This window comes from Venturia canescens, chromosome 5 (genome assembly GCF_019457755.1).
Source record: "Venturia canescens isolate UGA chromosome 5, ASM1945775v1, whole genome shotgun sequence".
Taxonomy (NCBI): Eukaryota; Metazoa; Arthropoda; class Insecta; order Hymenoptera; family Ichneumonidae; genus Venturia; species Venturia canescens.
Window position 1 is genome coordinate 907,340 of NC_057425.1, and position 18,486 is coordinate 925,825.

Below are 18,486 nucleotides of genomic sequence, written 5' to 3' on the forward strand. Positions count from 1 at the left end.
CGTTTTATCATTGAGTCAAATATTCTGATCGCTCGACTCCCCCCACACTTTAACCCGGTTCATCGACCACAAAATTTCCTGAGACTCAGGTTTAACCTACCTGCTTTAAGGCGTTTACACAAGAGCTGAGGCACAATCTGCATCATGCTGCTCTTCGAATGAAAATGCTTCAGTCACAACTCGATCGATTACTCGGTAAATATTCAGAGATGCGCCACTTTTCCGAAAAATGGTGGTAGAATTTTATTTCATTTTCTATCACTTAGTAGACATCTCCAATGATGATAATCAGTTGGGGGAAGCAGTCCATAGGAAAAAAAAAATTCTACCACTATTTTTCGAAAAAGTGGCACTTCTGAATATTTAGAGATTATTTAGTGAAGTTAACGGTTCGAGTACGCGTCCAAACCGCGACGTCAGAGGCGGGGGAGACGTTGGGACGCGCATTTATTCGATTTCTCTTTAAGCAGCGATGCTCTTGGATCGTACATAAACCGACAATACTTTGTCGGTTTATAATAAACAAATAATGATCATTGTAACTCCATAAGGAAATATATTTACTACATTAGTTGTATATCCGATGAAATTCTCAACATCGCGGACGAAACGAATTGACAACATCGAAATATTCGATTACCATTCGCAGCGAATCTGGAAAAAAAATCGCATAACCGACCACACGTTTCAACGTGAATTTAGCACGAACGATCCTGACCAATGTTTTTTCTCAAATGGCTGCTCGACCAAACCCAAAATGGAAAAAACCCGACGGTGCCCGAATAATCGAAGATAAATTGACCTCCTTTCTAACAGTACGCAAACACGAGGCACCCGTAAACGCATCGATCGGCTCAATAGCCAGATGAAAAATTTTGCTCCAATTGTTTAATGTCGTGGTAAAGTCTGCGCATGAAAATTCAAACAGCCAGATGTTGTCGATTAATCCCAAGAGATTTAACACGCTACACGAATCCTTTATTAGATCGAACTTTTCGTGATTTCGTGTAGAGTAATCGAGAACGTCGCGTTGCTAAAGTTACGAAAGCACCGAAATCAAATTAAGAGGAATCATGGGTCTATTGAATATTGCTGTTTTTCTCATAGCCCTTGTACCGAGTTCATTATGTTATAAACTGGAAAGAAATCAAGGGACGAATGAGAAAGATCCGGTCATAGAGTACTTACGACTGGATCCCACCGCACGTAAATATACACCGCATTATTTATGAGTTTATTTGATCATTCGTGGAAATTGCTTTTTACTTTGCCTTTGAAGAAATGCCAGTAATATTTTGTGCTCGGATGAATTGAATGTTCAGTGCTCGACGACGAAAATATTGACGATCTTAACGTAGCCTATTATGCCTTCCCTTCGGCTGATTCGACGATGTTTCGAATGATTTCGATTTTCTTTCCTGACTGTCGCTCGCTCCCATGAAATAAAATAATGAAAATAAAATAAAATAAAATAAAACAACGCTCGCATTTGACCTGGAAAGATTTTTCTCGAGAGGAATTCATCGTCGTTAACTTCTCGTTAAATCCGAGGTGTTGAAATTTAACTCGTCACAATTTATAGTTGATTGTTTTGGAGTTGGCTGCGCGATTGGGCGAGTCGGACGGTGAAGATACTTTCAATGCTGCGTTTAGACACGAAGTACTCAAATTTTTCATCGTATAATAGATCATGAATTGGTCTCCCTCGAAATAACGGAACTCCGCAAGCAACAAGAGGAGGACGAGAGTCTGCCGGCCGGTAAACGCGTGCACATACGAGCTTTCGGCTCGGACGTTGATCTGTGGCTTCATCCGAAAGATTCGATCTTAGTGACGGAAAACACGCCTATTTACGTAAGCAGATATTCCGAATATCTGCCTGGCAATGCCGACATCGTAGAGTGGCCCGGAGTGAGTACAACTCCAAACATAAATTATTTATTTCAATAAATTTTCAATGTCTCCATTTTGTTTAACTTTTCGTCAAAGATTATGAAATCCCTGGGCCAAATCTACGAAGATGCCGATCGTTTGGCTTCGTTCGTAATTTGCACGGATAGTTATGGAAGAACGACGGTCGTAAGTGACATTTGAAAAAACATTTCCGCTCGCCCGTCACTGTTGTTATCGATTCCATTGATGAAAATGAATAAATTTGCATGTACGTGTACGACCACCGGTCGCCAGAACGGTCGAATAGAATCGATGAACCTCGTTGTTAGATCATTGCCCGAGAGAGTCGTCAGTGAATACGTAGAGCAACGACGTCCGGCGAACGCTTCGACCCATCAATTTCCAGATGCCACGTATCACGTGGTTTACAGGACGAGCGGAATTTTGGAAAAAGCTTATCCAATGACGGGTTCGTCTGTTTTAGTTCGCAACGAATTCGCTCGGATATTCTTCTCTCGGTCGACTCGAAAATTCATCTCGATTCTCGAAAAGCTTCTCGAAATACATTGAGCTTATTTGCAGGCTTGAACGCGAGGCGGGTTGAAAAAAGAACGAACGAAAGGCCCGGCGTACCAAAAGTCATTTACCCGAAAATTCTCCTGGTCATCGATCATAGCATGTACAAGTAAGAGTGACGAACAAAAGAGGAAAAATACTTATTTGTTTTTCGATTTCAGCTGGAGAATATTCATTTTTCATCCGTTCGTATATGAATATTTTTCACGACTGTTCACAGGCTTTACAAAAATGACGTAAACGAGCTTTTGGAATATATTTTAACTCTTGCAAACGGTATCGATCTCAAATATCGCAGTCTCGAATCTCCGAGCTTCAGATTCCACATCGCCGGAATACTTCTAGCTGTGGTATGATTCTACGATTTTTTCGAACGAATGCGCGAGTTTTTGTTCATGAAAATGATGAATGCATCCGTATAACTAGGAGCCATTGCTGATAGCGGTAAGAGGAGGAAAATGAAATTGGTTTGTTTGCAGGAACCGGAGGCTCTCCCGTACATCTCGACCGTAAAGCTCGGTGAAGGAGCGTTTAATTCGACCATAGCGATGAAGACTGCAAGATCATTCTTTTACTCCATACGAGAGTCCATTCCTTTGGCAACCTATGACATTGCCCTCACTCTGACCCGGTAAGACAAGGAGAAACAACAAGTTGTTTTTCCAAATTATTATGTCTCGATTGACGACGCTGAAATTTGCAACGTTGGAGTCCAAGGAAATGAACGAAAAAATCCTTTGTAATTCACCAATTTCTCATTTCACGGAGTATCGGTGCAGCTTGAAAAACTAAAAATTGTAAATTCGGCAGTAAACGAAATTGAAGAATTACTGGAATTATTGGAGAGTTTTTTAAATCATTTCGTCGGACTCTGACGTTGCAACTTCAGCGTTGGGTATAAACTGAATTAATTCGAAAGCAAAAAGCACAATTTAATAATTCGTTTCCTCTCGCTTATGTCTATTGTAAATGTTGAATAATTCTTTAGGCTCAAATTCGGTTCACCGGACAACGGAGACAATGTCTTGGGTAAGAGCCAGCAAGGAGGCTAACTACTAATATTCTATAAATCTATAATCCGAGTGAAAAGAAACGCGGCTAATGAATGTGGAATTTCATCAGGCAAAGCCTGGGTAGGGGTGACTTGCAAAGATACTGAAGGTAACAAAGCCCTCGATGCGGTCGCGATCTGTCTCGACGACGGCACATTTTCGGGTATCCACGTCGCGGCTCATGAGCTAGGACACACGTGAGGCCATTTCTGCTCTCGTTTATTATGGAAGAAAGAATATTAAAAGAAAAATATCCATTTGCGTTACGCACGAGCGTTACCGCCATCGACTCATCATTATTTGTTGATATTGCAGATTTGGTCTTTGGCACGATGCCCAACAATCCGATGAATGCAGCTTCAGGAATGGTTTTCTCATGGCCTTTACTCCTTATTACACGAAAAATTCGTCAACATTCTCCAATTGTTCGCTTAATGATTTCCAACGGAAAATCGAGTACGTACTCTCGTCGCGTGTCGAACTCGGTTTCGGTTCAATGATTTTATCGTTACCGCGACCAGGCGTTGCGATGTTTTTCATTCGCGATTGACTTTTGTTCCAGTGAGCGGAAGTACGAATGTATGTACGCGCAACCGAACGAGACGAAGCGGAAGTTACCTAAACTGATGCCCGGCCGAGTGAAGAATCTTGAAAAACAGTGTAAATCTTTGGACCTTGGTTTACCCTGTAACGTACGTTTGTGTCCGCATTTCTATTCGCCTTTTCGAGGGCCGTTCGCCTCCTCCGCGAACTCAAACTCGTTGAAAATCGCCCATCTTCGGACTACATACGAGCTTTCAAATATTTTCCAGATCTCCAGCACCGACGTTTGCGTGAATATACACTGCCTCAATTCCTATGGGGAATGTCAGCAAACAAAGGTCGCGGCACTCGAAGGAACCCTCTGCAGCGATCCGAATGATATTGTAGACCGGGTAAGTCTGTAATAATCGAAAACAAACAATGAATAACACGTGGAGCAAAAACCAAATGATTCCCCGTGTATTTTCTCTCGTTTTCAGTACTGCGTTTTCAACGAATGTGTCCCCGTTTGAGCTCTTGCGCATGAGCAAGCGGCGAGAAAGAAACATGCATCATCGAGCGACGCACCATTATTTCAACGATTCCGAATTTGTGGATTATAAAATTAATCATTAATACGCACGGACGCTTCTCTTCCACCACAGTCACCGATAAAATCTATTTACTACGACATTTCAACGGTTCGTCCTCACTCGAATTATGAATATACGATTCTCTCGCATCGAGAAACAATTCCCTCGCTATGCGTATACTATTTTTTCATTAATATGTAATTTGCGAACCTCCATAAATGTTATTCTCGTCCGCTGAAAATCGACTGATTATTCGGGTTTCTGAAGAAACAATAAAAATACGTTTGTACAAATGTACGGAAACAATTTGTTTGCTGCTCATCTCCGGCAACGTCCTCGACGTATATTGGCGTCCGCGCTGACAGTCTCGATCTACGAACAATGCATAATTGCATGATTAATCGGTAGTATATGGCTCATCAGATGTTTTGCATAGAAGAGGAGTGTTGACTCTTCGGGACAAATGGTGCAGGAATGCTACAAGTGTTTTTATCGTTTACTAACGTGCATTCTCCTTTATAAAAAACGTTCGATCGGTATTCGACCGACATTTTCGATCGAAATTCCGCACGAGCTTAGCACGAATGATGAAAAGTGAGTTTTACAGTTGAACAACCAACGATTCAACCTTTATTCCATCCATCGTACTTGGGTGCAGCAGTAACAACGTTAATAATAGTGTCGTTTGAAAACAGCCGGGTTCACGGCGATAACCAGCAAGGGACTGGTCAGCCTCAGCTTCTTAACCGTGATATTGGCCACACGAAATGCCGATCTTGAGGATGTGCACCTGCGAATGAACGAGGACGAGTTGAAGCACACTTTCTCACCCCTCGCTTCAACAAGTACGAACAGACAAGAAATAAAAACAGAATAAACTATTCCCACTGCGAAAATATTGTTTCACTCGACTCGTTTGATCAATATACTCGAATGCTGATCGACCTTTTTTCACTTTGATAAATTGCTAATTTTCAATAAATTTTCGAGCCATACTGGATTGAGAAACAAAATGTCAACTTTACAAAAATCAAAATCATCTTTTCGTATAGCTATCAATAGTATTCTCACTTGCAATAATTTCGATCAAAGTTCGATCATCGAGAGAAATGGAAAAAAAAGAATTTACGAAATGGTGAAAAAGAAACAAATAGAAAACTTGGATTAAAATGAATTAATGAGTAAAGAAAGATGCTGAAAAAGGCGGAAGTGAAGAGGCAGGTGTTTTTTTCAAAATTCCGGCGCGTGCTTCGATCGGTTCGAGAGGCCGTACGGCCGTTGGAATATTTTCCAAAATTCCGAAAGGTGAATTGTTTGAAAAATAGGTATACCGGAGTACGAGGTAGTATCTCTAGAATGGCCGAGATTGCACAGAAGAGCTTCAAGTGCGGGGACAAGAATACGTATGAATGCATTTGGCAAGGACATCGAGCTGTGGCTACATCCGACCGAAGGGACTCTCGCGGCTTATGACACCCCCGTAATCCTCGCTGAATCTTCTACCTCGACGAAGACGGGCGTTCGGTTTACCAAAATACCTGATGTAAGCGGCCATTTTAGTTTTTCCAGATTTTCCGTTTTTATCGAATAGTGTCTGCCGAAGAGAAAAAAAGAAAAATTGAATTGGACGAGTGTTCGAGTCGATTTGAAATTGATTGATTGAGGTTGCGATAAGGCTCTCGTTTATGGAATGGTCAACGTTTTTTAATTCCAGGGGGCGATGAGCGTCGTCGGAAGAATTTTAGAGGACAGAGAAAAACGAGCTACGTTGCTCGTAAAAAGAAGCATCGACGGTCATAATTACATTGTAAGTAAATTAGAAAATTGGCAAAATGTGATGTTCGATCAACATTTTTTTTTTCAATAGTCCGGCAACGTTGGCTCCGAGGGCTGGATCGTAAGGCCATTGCCCGATCGATTCAACGATGAAAATGTTGCGGCACCGAATAACTTTTCATCGGACCCGAGAATCGAAGAGTACGACGCGCCTCGTTTACACGTTATCTACGCGAGTCCCGAATCAACTCGAGAAGGAGCTTACCTCGAAAAACGTTGGTAAAAATTTGTGAAAAAAACGTCTGAACCGTGTATTTTTGATGATTCATTTCAGCGATCGGGAGCGAAAATACGGGAAAAATATCATCGAGATTGAAACGAACTGCTGCCACTCCGGATCTTGTCTATCCACAAATTCTCGTATTTGCCGATTACGCGACTTACAGGTGAAATCCCCCAATAAAATCGTCCAAATACCTTTACGATCGAATAATAGCAGATAATCACGAAGATATCGTTTTCATTGCTACTCAGGCTTCACGGTGAAAACGTATCGCGCCTTTTGGAATATTTACTCCCATTTTGGAACGGAGTTGATTTAAGATACCGAAGTTTAGAATTTCCGAAAGTGAGACTGAACATCGCGGGAATAGTGATAGCCACGGTAAGGCCCGAATCCATAAATTCTTCTTTTATGTTCCGAGCTGCTTGCACATAATTATCCGTTTTCAGGATTCCACAGCACTTTCTTTCATAAAAAATAACAAAGTCAGTGAGAAGGTGCTCAACATTTTCGGCGCGGTTTCCGACTTTAGCAAATTTATGCCAAACGTTCAATCGTCTTTTCCATTTTCGAAATATGACGTTGCGATCACCCTCTCACCGTACGTTTATTCCATCGATCAAATCGATTTCTCTTACTTCAGCATGAATGAAAGACTCGATTTATTTGATCGCACAGATTCGCCATGTGTTCACCGCAAACTTCTGGTTCCTGTCCGATCGGAACCCTGGGTAAGAAAAATTCTTTTTCCACCAGCATATTGATTCTCCGATCAAAACACTCTTCTTTTCATGCCCAATATCATAACCTATTGAAAAGCTTCATCGTTGGGTGAGTAGCGTTGAAAAAATCTGGAAATGCAAAGAATATTGGTAAATAGGTATAGCTTATCGGGCGGGAGCTTGTTCCATTGTGAAACGAGGTACTCCAATGAATTTGGGGGTAGCTGTAGTTCAGGACAAAGGGGCTTTCGATGGAATGCATACGGCTGCCCACGAATTGGGCCATTTGTAAGTTCATCGCTAATTCCCCCCATTTATTCGAGCAAATATTTGAACGAGTTGAGCAACTTGTAATGATATTGTAGATTCGGAGCGGACCACGATGGTCTGGGAGGATCCTCGTGTCCGAGTGACACGGGTAATATAATGGCTTCGACCCCGATACTCACGAGAAACTCGCAGGACTGGTCCAAATGCAGCTTAATCGCGTTCGATAAATTTTTCAAGTAAGATCAACCCGCCACTCGCAACCATTTCCGTTATTCCTTCTTTCAATGTGCCCATTTGTAATAAATGACAATTGGATAACAAAAAAGCTCCGACGCGGCAAGCTGCATGTTCAACGTGCCAGTACCTTCGACGAGCGTGAAGCGAATTTTGCCAGGAGAACTGATGACGTTGGACGAGCAGTGCGCCAAGCTCGAAGGAACAAAAATGTGTCAAGTTGGTATCCCATCGCTTACCGCCCTATGCATTCCAACTATATCCAAACTTTATTCGCTTGTCCTTGTTTTTTCATAGCAAATTTCACCAAATGTCAATCCTTGTATAAATCTGAGATGCGTTTGGTCTAGAAATAGAAATTATTGCATCGAGATGAGCAACGCTGGTGCCGATGGCTCCATTTGCGGTGACAAAAAAGTATGATTTTCTATATTCTCGCATGATGAATGTTTCTTAATCCAGTCGATAAAACGACTTGGTCCAATCTCAATATTTTGCAATTTCCAGATCTGCGTTCACGGTAGATGCCTGTCAGAGAGCGAATTATTAGCTCGATAGGAAAACAACAACGAATGACAATCCGCTCGATCGATCGCCACTGAGCGACAAAAATTGTTTGTAATACCGTATATACCTGTATATGAACGATGTAATAAGGTTATGCGTACTGGTATGACGAATTGGACAGATTAGCGAATACCGCCGTCCTCGAGGTCACCACAATTACAAAAATAAACAAACGATACTGTAATAAACGGAACAGCTTTCTTCTTTTCGCCCAGTTCCATACACTCCTTTCCTCTCTGTCCTATTGACAAACTTTTTCAACTAGACGATTAGCCAGAAAATCCTTTCTGTTCTATGGTAAAACATGATAATAACCACGCGCGGTAGTCGACCACGCAGCCACCGGAGGCTCGTTCGGCGGTTTTGTTTATTTTTATCGCTCAAAGCCCTCGAAGCTGACGATTGTAGTATAAGTAATGATTTTCACCAAAAAACGAAGCAAAAATTGACCGCAGCAAGAGGTTATTTATCATTGTTTTTGTACTCACATTTATACTCGTCTTATTTCGAGACTGCTGAAACACATCACGGACAGCGCATCTAGAATTTTTCAAAAAATGTATTGAAGCGACGGATGATGGAGAAGATTTCGACCCATGACCCCATAAGAACGGAGTATGGATTGTTACATAGGAATGTAACGAATGTAACAATTACGTCGTTGAACCGCTGTAGCGTACCGACTTCGAAGCACACACTGCAAGCGGCGTTCTGAAATTTAAAGCGTATTGTTATTGCACAAGATTTGTTGCGATGGCTGCGTTAAATTCGAATGCAATATACTATACGATAATCTAGTAAAGATGATGACGGAGCGAAACGTTATAATTACGCACGTTTTACAGCTTTTTTCATTATTCCCGCCCATGCCGTGTTACTCTACGTCCATGGCCCAAACAGTTCAACCACATTGCCGTCGACGCTGGCGCTGCGCCGGTAAACGGACAGTGAGATTATTGACATTGGTGGAAAAGCAAAATATCAAATTTCTAAGAATCATTTATACGTTACAATATCGATTGAAATAATTCGACCGACAATATTGTGATTCCATTCAAATAATTAGACAATATGGCGGACGAAGCTGAGCAGGTTAGAATAAAATTAACGAAAACATTATACATGAAAAATAGTGAACAAACACAACCTCAAAATTGTGCACTTATTATTATTAGGTTCCAGCTATAAACGTAAAAGAGCCGTTAGATTTGATCCGACTCAGTCTGGACGAGAGGATATATGTGAAAATGCGCAACGAAAGGGAACTACGAGGTCGTTTGCACGTACGTGGTCAAGTATTGTTGCTCGCGACGTATAAAAAAATCGAAGAAAAGAATAATCAAGTATTTTTGGGTATTGTATAGTGGATAATAAGGATTGTTCAAAAATTTTCCGTAGGCCTACGATCAGCATTTGAATATGGTATTGGGAGAGGCAGAAGAAACGGTGACGACTGTAGAAATTGATGAAGAAACTTACGAGGAAGTATACCGCACGACTAAACGAAATATTCCAATGTTGTTTGTGCGTGGAGACGGAGTTATTCTTGTTTCACCACCGAGTATGAGGGCACAGATTTAGCCACAAGTGTGTTTCTTCGTATTGAAGTATCTTTAAAAAATCTCTGATATTTTTCAAATAAATTTTAATCCCTACTATTTGTAAATTAAACATACCCAGCTCTCTTCCGTAATATTTACATTATTCTTGAGTAAGAGTCTTACGGAATTCATTGCGTTCTCATTTATATTTACATTATATACCAAGAAAACGTTTCTTTAAATTTTTAATATTTTTTTCTTGCACTCTCAGTACGCGCTATCTGTGTCAAGTTTTTTCCAGCAAAATCTTTAATTTGGCTAGCCAAGTCGGCAATCCTCTGATCCTTCAATTTTACAAGACTCTCAAGATGCGAGACTCTTTCCTTTAGTGTAGCAATGTGGCTTTTTTTTTCCTGCAACTCGTTCTTCAACTTGACAAATGCTCTGCGGGGCACTTTTTTGTTTGTTACTTCTTCTCGATTCAGTATAGATTCAGCAGTTTCTGCATCATGACAAAAAACGGAGGCAAAACTCAATGAGAAGATACATCGCAAAGAGGGAATCGCATGACCGTTTCTTTGGCATCGGAGAAATAAATGTCGATAGTACTAACCACCTTTTCGATTGTCCTCATAGTCAAAATACAAAGATGCCCTTTCGGCATTGCAATCTTTGAGAACTTTTTTTCTAACTTCAGCTAGGACCGTTTCTATCGCACCTGCCTCCGAATACGCCAATTTCAGTATCGTGTCTTTGTTCAATCTCAAGCCGATTTTGGATAGTACTTTACGATCGAGAGTGCTCCAATTCTCAATCTTTTTTCCAACTGCGTTTCTCGGCACGTAATTGTGCAAATCCACGTGACGAGGGTAATACCGTTTCAACAATTCTGCCATAAAGACTGCATGAAATAAATCGTGAATTAAAAATCTACATTTCTAAGAATATTACCATGGGATCCGGCTTTTCTACCGAATGGTCAAAGTTTCTCGCTACTCAACGCTATATGCAACTCGTTACGAGGAGAAGAAAAAATATCGGTAAACCGAAATACCAGCGTCGGAAAAATCTCTTGCAATGTTCTTTCTCGGTCTCGAGAATGAGATTTGATCGACCCAAGTATAAATCTCTTCAAGGGGATCGTCGGTTTGTTCGGCGATGGCAGCAGCAACAGCATCGGGTGATGTTAATGTCGCACTCGCAATATCGTTCGGCGGCCGATCATCCAAGTTTTTTGCAACTGTCGGCTTCGTCGTGCTTTTCGCATCCTCTTGCGGTTTCACCGTAGTATTCACTGTTTCTATATTTTGCTCCTCTATCGGTAAATTTGATACTTTCAACATTTTTTTTTCAATGAAAAATGTGAGAATTTGTCGAGCGTTCTTGAAGCATTTATAACGCTCTCATATAACATTGAATACGTATAAAAGTAAAAAATTGGTTATAATCCGAAGTTTCTCAGCGACTTTCTTTTTGATGATTTTGTTACTTCTCCGCAAACGCCTCACTTCGCACTTCATCTTATTATTATTATTGTTTTTTGACGACCATGTTATCATTATCGACATAAGTAACGATAACCCTAATTATTATTACATTTCGGAAGATTTATTTGTACGGAAAATAAAACTTGAAGATATACCCCGACGACAAAAATTTGTAATCCTTCAAGAGATTGCGTTGTTGCATCAAGTCGGTGATATGAACCGTACGTGCATGCGAAAGGTTATTGCATACGGATTGCACAACCGAAGGAGAATCTTGCGCGAAATTTGATCACATTGTCCCGCCAAAACGATTGATACGCATGCGCTTCTCATCTTTTTACGGGTTTATTATTCCTTTTTCCTCTTTGTTATTTTGTATTTTTACCATGATTAGTCGGGAAAATATTCGGCGGCTCATTTTCTACAAGATTTTTCCTGTAAAGTTCTCTGGTGCATAGATTTTTATCCATCAAAAATGGTTTTTGGTATTATTCTTTCCATTGGTGCCTTGTCGTACAGTGGACACTGATGAGAAACAAGACGAGGAAGAAAAGGATTTGAGGGATCGATGTACTTTCCGATGGTGATTCGTCGTGCCCGTGCACGCAGTCACGGAGGACTAAACAGGTATCACGCACGTATACGCAGGCCGTTGAAGATGAGAGCAAAGGGACGAATGGAAGATCATACACGCTACGCCCGTGAACAAGCAATTCCGCCGGCGGCAAAGGCGAGTATTCCAAATAACCCATAACGCGTGGCGCCCAAACGGCCGCGCCTGGCCGCGCGCGCGCGGGCTCATCCGCTTATATATATACTCTCCAAAAAGAAGTGCGTTGCCACTTGAGTAAGAACGTTCGGTGCTAACGGTTGATACGATTCCCACGAAGCTCATTATCATATTTGGTTATAACAAGCCAAAGTTTCAATTTAACGCGGGAAATTTATTTTTTATCGTGAAAAAAAAATTTTTATGAAAAAATACAATAGTAATTACGAATAAGCAAAATTATGTGTTAATTTAAAGAATAAATCTTTGAACAGAGTTTTTTTTTAAAATAAGAAACTGAAATATAATTCGAAAACACGAACGATCGTGCTGTCGTAACGATTTCGTTTGAAAAATATATTTGACGCGTAAAAAAATAAAAAATAATTTTCATTGCTGCAATAAAATTCGATCCCCCATAGAATAGTTGACACCAAGTGTTAATCTTTCATGTTGAAGTACGAAAACAGATAAGTTCACGTCTAAGTATACACACGTAAAAACAGCGCGAAAAAAGTTGTGGATTATCGAAGGAAAGAAGATAGGGAAGACGAAGCGTGGAAAATTCAAAATAAATAGCGGATGCTGACGCAATGGCAATCGGCGAGAACGCAAACGGTAAGTCTATATAAATTGCTTTATGCTTTTGATGTGAGTGCGCGAGTACAATTTATTATACAGAATTCGAATTCACCCGTGCACTCGTACCAGCGTGGGTGAACAAACTCGGTAGAGAACCTCGTGCGTGAACTAAATTTATCGACAGACGAGATACGTGGCTTTTTTAAGGACGGAACGAGTCCGCGTCCTTTCGACCTTGGCGCTTTCATCCGTCTTCCCTACTATCGATCGATCTTTCCCATAAAAGGTCAGCCGGAATCGTATTCCGTATCTCCTTTTTTTCTCTCTCTATCTCTCTCTCTCTCTTTTCCCGTACCCCCGATAGAATGCTTTCGGCTCACGTAATTACTATCTCGACGCCTTTCCATTCGTAAGCAACACAATCTGCTGTTATTCAACTTTTCGGAAACTTTCGTTTGACCTCTACCGCGAAGCATGCGCTCTTGACATTGAATCGACGTTGATCTCGATGCATCGTTTTATTGGAACGGACTTGAATTTGTATCCAATTTTCTATCCTGTTAAGAATTTTTATTTGACTTATAACTTATAACGGGGAAAGGTGGAATTTTATGAACGATGACGAATGTATGCTCGTGGTCTGAGGCCGTGCAGGACAGTTTTCTTTTCCATATACGCACGAGTAGTACCCATTGAACTCTGCTTTAAAGTACTTTCGAGTGAATCGCGCGTACGTGACCGAATGAAAAAAATAATTGACTACGATCGGCGACACGGCTGTCACGTTGCAAATGAAATTTAATCGTGGAAAGCCATAGAGATTAATATCAACGACGATTCGTGATGAGGAGAGAGGAACGAGCATAAAAGAGGGGTTATGGGGGGTGCCTGTTGACAGGTTTAATTTGGAAGCACCAATTGGAGAATTTATGAGCTGTAAATTTGGTCGGATGGAGTTGCTCTGGCCTGAATATTTTTCGAGTCTTTTTCGCACCACGAGTTTTCCAAAAATAATTTTCCACTTTTCAACATCGAACAATCTCACAGTCGGGACTATCAGTTTTTTAAATAAAAATCCTTTCGCGCTCGTTTTAAAAATAACATGGGAAACGTCTACATTTTCCAACCGAAACGAGTTCCATGTAATATCGTTTTCGTTTGACCGGCAACGTGCCAGCGTGGATGTGAAATCGAGGCTCGAGGAATTCGAAACGATAATGAAGAGCGAATCGAAAGAGTGAAAAACCTGAGAATGTTCGACGATACCTTTTGATTCGTCACGCGGGCGCGGTCAACTATTTTCAGAGTCAAAGAACTTTGGTTTCTTGTTCTTCACTTCTTGAGTAACGGAGACATTTATTCTTTGTTAAATGCAGAGAACGCTCTTGCGAGCGGTGAGAAATGGCGACTTCCGATCCGTTATCTCATGGCGATATTGGGTTCAGTCGGACTCGCTATAATTTACGGCTTCAAGGTCAACGTCAGTGTCGCTATTGTCGCGATGGTTAACAAATCAGCGCTGCACCACGAAAATCATCGGGAAAACCAATCCTTGTCGAACGACGTTTGCAATTTTGATGACGTCACCGAAACTCGCTCCGAGGTAATAACTCCGGATTTGAATATTATTCCTTGTCCGATCCTCCTAAAACAATAAAAACCGAATGAAATAAATATCATTCCGAATGCTTGTCACCGTATGAAAAATTCACTTCGTTTTATTTTAGGACGGTCCATTCGTGTGGAGCGAATCTCTGCAAGGCTACATTCTCTCAGCCTATTTCTGGGGTTACATGGCCTCTCTCATTCCCGGTGGTAGAATGGCTGAACTCTTATCAGCAAAATGGGTCATGAACGGTTCCGTTTTACTCAACGTTGTCGCTTCGATCCTCTCGCCCGTGGCTGCCGAAATGCATTACGGCGTTTTTATGTTCATGCGATTTCTCCAGGGTATCGGCGGTGTAAGCGCGCAAGTCCGGTGTTTCTTTCAAATCTCGCTATTGCGTTGAACAACGACAGGGCTGTAGCGCGTTTGATCTTTCAGGGGGTAACCTTCCCGGCGATGCATGTCATGGTCTCAAAATGGGCACCTCCGAACGAGAGAAGCGTCCTCGTTTCGATAGTGTACGCGGGAACGGCTCTGGGAACGGTTATATCGATATTGTTATCGGGTCTACTCGCGGCGAAACTCGGCTGGGTTTGGATCTTTTACATCGAGGGAGGTCTCTGTTTGATTTGGTGTACCGCTTGGTGGCTCATGATCGAGGATTCTCCGAAACAACAGCAACGTTTTATCACGCAACAAGAGAAAAATTATATCCTCGATTCTCTGGGTCAGAAGAAAAATAATCTCCACGCCGAGAAGCCCAAACTTTCTGTACCTTGGCGAAGCATTTTCACTTCGCCTGCTTTTCTCGCGATACTCGTAGCTCATTTCTGTAGCAATTTCGGATGGTACATGCTCCTCATCGAATTGCCCACTTTTATGAATCAAATACTCCGATTCAACATGTCTTCGGTGAGAAAAATCATCAAGTCTCAAAGTATACGTATTCCTCGCTTCATTCTTCCTTCAAGGGTGCATTCCATTTTTGCAGAACGCGGGTCTCTCTTCACTGCCTTTCCTCTGCATGTGGCTGTTCACTATGATTTTGAGCAAAGTGCTGAGCATACTTCAAGACAAACGAGTCATTTCCGTCACTTTGTCGAGGAAACTTGCAACGTGGATCGGTAAGCGCGACTGCCATCGTTGTCGCGACGGTGCAATTTTTTTTTCTCCTTTTTGTTTTCAATATAATCCACGATCGTTCGAATTCGTACAGCTGCCGGCGTACCTGCAATCTGTTTGATCGGCGTATCCTTCGTTGGGTGCAACCGTTCGCTTGCTGTGGCTTTCATGACTATCGGCGTCACTTGCATCGGTGGAATGTACTGCGGTTTCCTCGCGAATCACATCGATATTGCTCCGAATTTCGCCGGAACTCTAGTCGCTATTACGAACTGTATCGCGACCATTCCTGGATTTCTCGTGCCGATATTCGTCGGTAAACTCACCGAGGGGAATGTAAGAAAATTTATTCGATGAAAAACAACTTTTTCTACTGGCGATGCGAGAACACGAAAATAAAAATGAACGTTTTATTTTTTGGCAGCAAACGATCGAAGCCTGGAGGATAATTTTCCTTTCGACCGTCGTTCTGTACGCAGTTCTCATAGTCGTTTATACAATATTCGGTTCGGGCGAGGAACAACCGTGGAACAGAGTACAATCAAAGGAGGACGAGGAAACACCAACCGACCAGAACGTACCCCTCAAAGAATCCAATTGAATTAATTTTTTAATTCACCCGCGATCTCTCTTTTAATTTCTATTACGATAAAAGTATTATAATATATTTACAGACTATTACTCCTTAATGACTCGGCTGTTTCATGCCCGTTCGAACGCCCATTCATTTTTCGAAAAGATTTGCCAAAATTATAGTGTTATGTAATTTGTCATTACAAATGCAAACGTTTGTAATTTTCGTTGTGGACATTCGTCTGAATTGAAAGCTCTTGGCCCAGAGGCAGCGTTAGGGGCATCACCGAAGCTTGGTAATTTTACAAAAATACATTGGACCCCAATTGTTGCCTTTGGTCGGTATCACGATATGACCGTATTTCAGACCGTAATCCCCAAATTTATAGAGACATCGCAACGGTTCGAGGGCCTCCATCATGTCCCTGTTGAGGAAAACAAAACAGTTTGAACATTTTGCACAGACAGGGGTGACTCGATGTTCAGAAAACTCACATCACGACGAACGCTGACTTCGTTTCTTCCCAAGATTTTTTGAGAGCCATTTGAACAACCCCGTCATTTTGTATGGGACTGAGAGAACATGTAGAATAAACGATCGTACCACCGGGTGCGACGATTTTCAGGGCTTGACCCAGTATTTCCGACTGCAATTCGGGGAGCTGAAGTCGCTCGCGAATACGCGTCGGTTTGAAGATATTGTTTTCGTCTTCGTGAAGAACATGACGGTCGGTGGTACAGGGAACGTCGACCAAGATCTAAAAACAACAAAAATAAAATCACTGTTTTGTCTAATAATTAATTTTGATGGTAGCAAAATAAGTAACTCAGCAGCAAGTTTCGGCCGGATTACTTTGTTAAACGTGTCGGTGTCTTCCAAAACACGAGCGTCTTTGTTCGTGACGAACAATCTGTCCTGCCAAACGTCAAGATCGCCAAAATACTCGTCGATAACGTTATTGAGCCGATTAACACGACTGAGCTTGACGTCATTCGCGACAAGAACGCGCGGCATAAGAGTTTGCAAGGCGGCTAGAGATTTTCCGCCAGGCGCGGCGCACATATCGAGTACAGCGTCACCGGGCTGAAGATCGAGCGCCAGTACCGGGAGTATCGAGCCACCGTCCATGAGATAAAAATCGTAAACGCCCTCGGTGCCACGCCTCGGGGATGGGAATTTGCTGTCATTAAGCGCTTCAAAGGTGTAAACTTTTAAATGCTCTGGGAAACTCAACACCGGATCTTTTTCAACTTGAACAGAGAAATCGTTGTCTTGATCGTAATAATTGTAGTGCGAAGATTCTAGAATCCAATCTTCCAGACCTTTGATCTTCGTTGCCGGTACGTATTCGTGAATGGTCATGCTCGTGATCCCTGTCGCGGATCTCACGATTCTACTGTGATCTTTGCAATCCATGACAGCCTCTTCTTCTATCGAGCGCATTGTTACAGGTGAGAGAGGCTCGGCTAATTTACTCCTCTCTTCATTCCGAGTTGCCTCTTCCAGAGAAGAGACAGAAGGCTCGTAATTGGGCGGATACACCGATTGTAATTCTTTTAACTTTTCCCCCATTGCCTGTTCCAAGGGACTATGCGTCTCCACCTCCTCCTCATTTGTCCATTTTTCCTTTCCCATCTTCGACGCTTTGATCTTAGCTCTAGCATTCCTTATTGGCAAGTTTCGTTTCTGTGCCTCATAAATTGATTTCAAATCTATCGCTCCCATGAGCTCAAACTTCTCTATCGTCCCCTTTGTATTGCCAAAATTGTTTACCACTGCAATATACTTGCTTGACTGTTTCAAAAGCGCTGATCTTATCAATTGCCAGGATTCTCCGTACACCTTGCTATAAAAGTCGTCGAAGTGCTGAAGCGCCTTGTCCTTGGAAGTTTTTTTCTTCCTGAGGGTTGCCTGTTTCGTGGAAATATTAATTTTTCGATTCTTTTTTCAAGAATTCATCACAACGTTAAATTGGTTATTATGACAAATAATGTTATTTTTTAATCAAATATCTTGACATTATTCATCCTGCACGATCAATTAATATTACTTTGTAAAATATTATTTGAAAGAATGGAGCGAGTAGAGAACGTACCCAATGTTCTGGTCCATTTTTGTATCTTCTCGGTACTTTAATAATGTCATTGAATTTCAATCTTCCCAATAAGAACGTCATATTTTCGCGGATCGTAAGAAGAAAAAATCACTGTAGTCTTGAACACATGACAAAAATAAACGATATTTTAAAAACTTTATCGAAAACGCAATCAACAACGAGGAGGAAAAACTACAGATGTACCGGCTGTACCGGTAATGG

General features: G+C 41.6%; 6 protein-coding genes and 1 long non-coding RNA gene across 7 annotated transcripts; 4 read left to right on the forward strand and 3 right to left on the reverse strand.

The window, feature by feature from the left end:
• The first annotated feature begins 96 nt into the window (after nucleotides 1-96).
• On the forward strand, nucleotides 97-4,071 carry LOC122410815 (venom metalloproteinase 2-like). Its single transcript, XM_043419255.1, has 10 exons — nucleotides 97-1,206; nucleotides 1,688-1,911; nucleotides 1,990-2,079; nucleotides 2,188-2,362; nucleotides 2,476-2,578; nucleotides 2,690-2,819; nucleotides 2,949-3,100; nucleotides 3,458-3,498; nucleotides 3,592-3,718; nucleotides 3,837-4,071. The coding sequence occupies exons 1-10, from the start codon at nucleotides 1,074-1,076 to the stop codon at nucleotides 4,069-4,071; spliced, it is 1,410 nt and encodes a 469-aa protein (XP_043275190.1). The 5' UTR covers nucleotides 97-1,073.
• Nucleotides 4,072-4,500: 429 nt separating this feature from the next.
• LOC122411620 (uncharacterized) lies at nucleotides 4,501-9,416 on the reverse strand. The gene is made up of 7 exons (XR_006261186.1): nucleotides 9,325-9,416; nucleotides 8,977-9,199; nucleotides 7,867-8,267; nucleotides 7,334-7,546; nucleotides 5,968-6,230; nucleotides 5,141-5,426; nucleotides 4,501-5,008 (listed from the first exon to the last, which is right to left on the reverse strand). It is a non-coding gene; the product is annotated as an uncharacterized lncRNA (long non-coding RNA).
• On the forward strand, nucleotides 5,165-8,676 carry LOC122411613 (venom metalloproteinase 3-like). The gene is made up of 14 exons (XM_043420563.1): nucleotides 5,165-5,230; nucleotides 5,332-5,481; nucleotides 5,962-6,179; nucleotides 6,351-6,443; nucleotides 6,504-6,687; nucleotides 6,747-6,858; nucleotides 6,947-7,076; nucleotides 7,145-7,296; nucleotides 7,374-7,426; nucleotides 7,576-7,705; nucleotides 7,783-7,923; nucleotides 8,014-8,140; nucleotides 8,219-8,338; nucleotides 8,429-8,676. The coding sequence occupies exons 1-14, from the start codon at nucleotides 5,221-5,223 to the stop codon at nucleotides 8,477-8,479; spliced, it is 1,671 nt and encodes a 556-aa protein (XP_043276498.1). The 5' UTR covers nucleotides 5,165-5,220; the 3' UTR covers nucleotides 8,480-8,676.
• LSm3 (U6 snRNA-associated Sm-like protein LSm3) lies at nucleotides 9,414-10,143 on the forward strand. The gene is made up of 3 exons (XM_043420569.1): nucleotides 9,414-9,580; nucleotides 9,664-9,771; nucleotides 9,887-10,143. Exons 1-3 carry the CDS (start codon nucleotides 9,560-9,562, stop codon nucleotides 10,067-10,069), a joined length of 312 nt encoding a protein of 103 aa, XP_043276504.1. The 5' UTR covers nucleotides 9,414-9,559; the 3' UTR covers nucleotides 10,070-10,143.
• Nucleotides 10,117-11,650, reverse strand: LOC122411617 (sperm flagellar protein 1-like). The gene is made up of 3 exons (XM_043420568.1): nucleotides 11,084-11,650; nucleotides 10,643-10,930; nucleotides 10,117-10,531 (listed from the first exon to the last, which is right to left on the reverse strand). Exons 1-3 carry the CDS (start codon nucleotides 11,370-11,372, stop codon nucleotides 10,275-10,277), a joined length of 834 nt encoding a protein of 277 aa, XP_043276503.1. The 5' UTR covers nucleotides 11,373-11,650; the 3' UTR covers nucleotides 10,117-10,274.
• A 720-nt stretch (nucleotides 11,651-12,370) lies between these two features.
• On the forward strand, nucleotides 12,371-16,284 carry MFS3 (major facilitator superfamily transporter 3). Its single transcript, XM_043420565.1, has 7 exons — nucleotides 12,371-12,903; nucleotides 14,244-14,470; nucleotides 14,595-14,828; nucleotides 14,912-15,385; nucleotides 15,465-15,597; nucleotides 15,690-15,931; nucleotides 16,020-16,284. The coding sequence occupies exons 1-7, from the start codon at nucleotides 12,879-12,881 to the stop codon at nucleotides 16,194-16,196; spliced, it is 1,512 nt and encodes a 503-aa protein (XP_043276500.1). The 5' UTR covers nucleotides 12,371-12,878; the 3' UTR covers nucleotides 16,197-16,284.
• l(2)10685 (5-methylcytosine rRNA methyltransferase l(2)10685) lies at nucleotides 16,188-18,482 on the reverse strand. Its single transcript, XM_043420564.1, has 4 exons — nucleotides 18,265-18,482; nucleotides 17,022-18,080; nucleotides 16,664-16,926; nucleotides 16,188-16,593 (listed from the first exon to the last, which is right to left on the reverse strand). Exons 1-4 carry the CDS (start codon nucleotides 18,343-18,345, stop codon nucleotides 16,452-16,454), a joined length of 1,545 nt encoding a protein of 514 aa, XP_043276499.1. The 5' UTR covers nucleotides 18,346-18,482; the 3' UTR covers nucleotides 16,188-16,451.
• Nucleotides 18,483-18,486: the final 4 nt, after the last annotated feature.

Bases quoted from the DNA above. Each gene is read 5' to 3' on its own strand.
- LOC122410815 (XM_043419255.1), top strand. From the start codon at position 1,074: ATGGGTCTATTGAATATTGCTGTTTTTCTCATAGCCCTTGTACCGAGT. The intron at 1,207-1,687 runs GTAAATATACAC...ATCGTATAATAG, and splicing joins ACGACTGGATCCCACCGCAC to ATCATGAATTGGTCTCCCTC. The intron at 2,080-2,187 runs GTAAGTGACATT...ACCGGTCGCCAG, and splicing joins GTTATGGAAGAACGACGGTC to AACGGTCGAATAGAATCGAT.
- MFS3 (XM_043420565.1), top strand. From the start codon at position 12,879: ATGGCAATCGGCGAGAACGCAAACG. The intron at 15,598-15,689 runs GTAAGCGCGACT...GAATTCGTACAG, and splicing joins GAAACTTGCAACGTGGATCG to CTGCCGGCGTACCTGCAATC. The intron at 15,932-16,019 runs GTAAGAAAATTT...ATTTTTTGGCAG, and splicing joins GTAAACTCACCGAGGGGAAT to CAAACGATCGAAGCCTGGAG.
- LSm3 (XM_043420569.1), top strand. From the start codon at position 9,560: ATGGCGGACGAAGCTGAGCAG. The intron at 9,581-9,663 runs GTTAGAATAAAA...TATTATTATTAG, and splicing joins TGGCGGACGAAGCTGAGCAG to GTTCCAGCTATAAACGTAAA. The intron at 9,772-9,886 runs GTACGTGGTCAA...AATTTTCCGTAG, and splicing joins AACTACGAGGTCGTTTGCAC to GCCTACGATCAGCATTTGAA.
- LOC122411617 (XM_043420568.1), bottom strand. From the start codon at position 11,372: ATGTTGAAAGTATCAAATTTACCGATAGAGGAGCAAAATATAGAAACA. The intron at 10,931-11,083 runs GTATTTCGGTTT...TATTTCATGCAG, and splicing joins AAGAGATTTTTCCGACGCTG to TCTTTATGGCAGAATTGTTG. The intron at 10,532-10,642 runs GTTAGTACTATC...GTCATGATGCAG, and splicing joins TGAGGACAATCGAAAAGGTG to AAACTGCTGAATCTATACTG.
- LOC122411613 (XM_043420563.1), top strand. The intron at 5,482-5,961 runs GTACGAACAGAC...TTTGAAAAATAG, and splicing joins CTCACCCCTCGCTTCAACAA to GTATACCGGAGTACGAGGTA. The intron at 6,180-6,350 runs GTAAGCGGCCAT...TTTTAATTCCAG, and splicing joins GGTTTACCAAAATACCTGAT to GGGGCGATGAGCGTCGTCGG.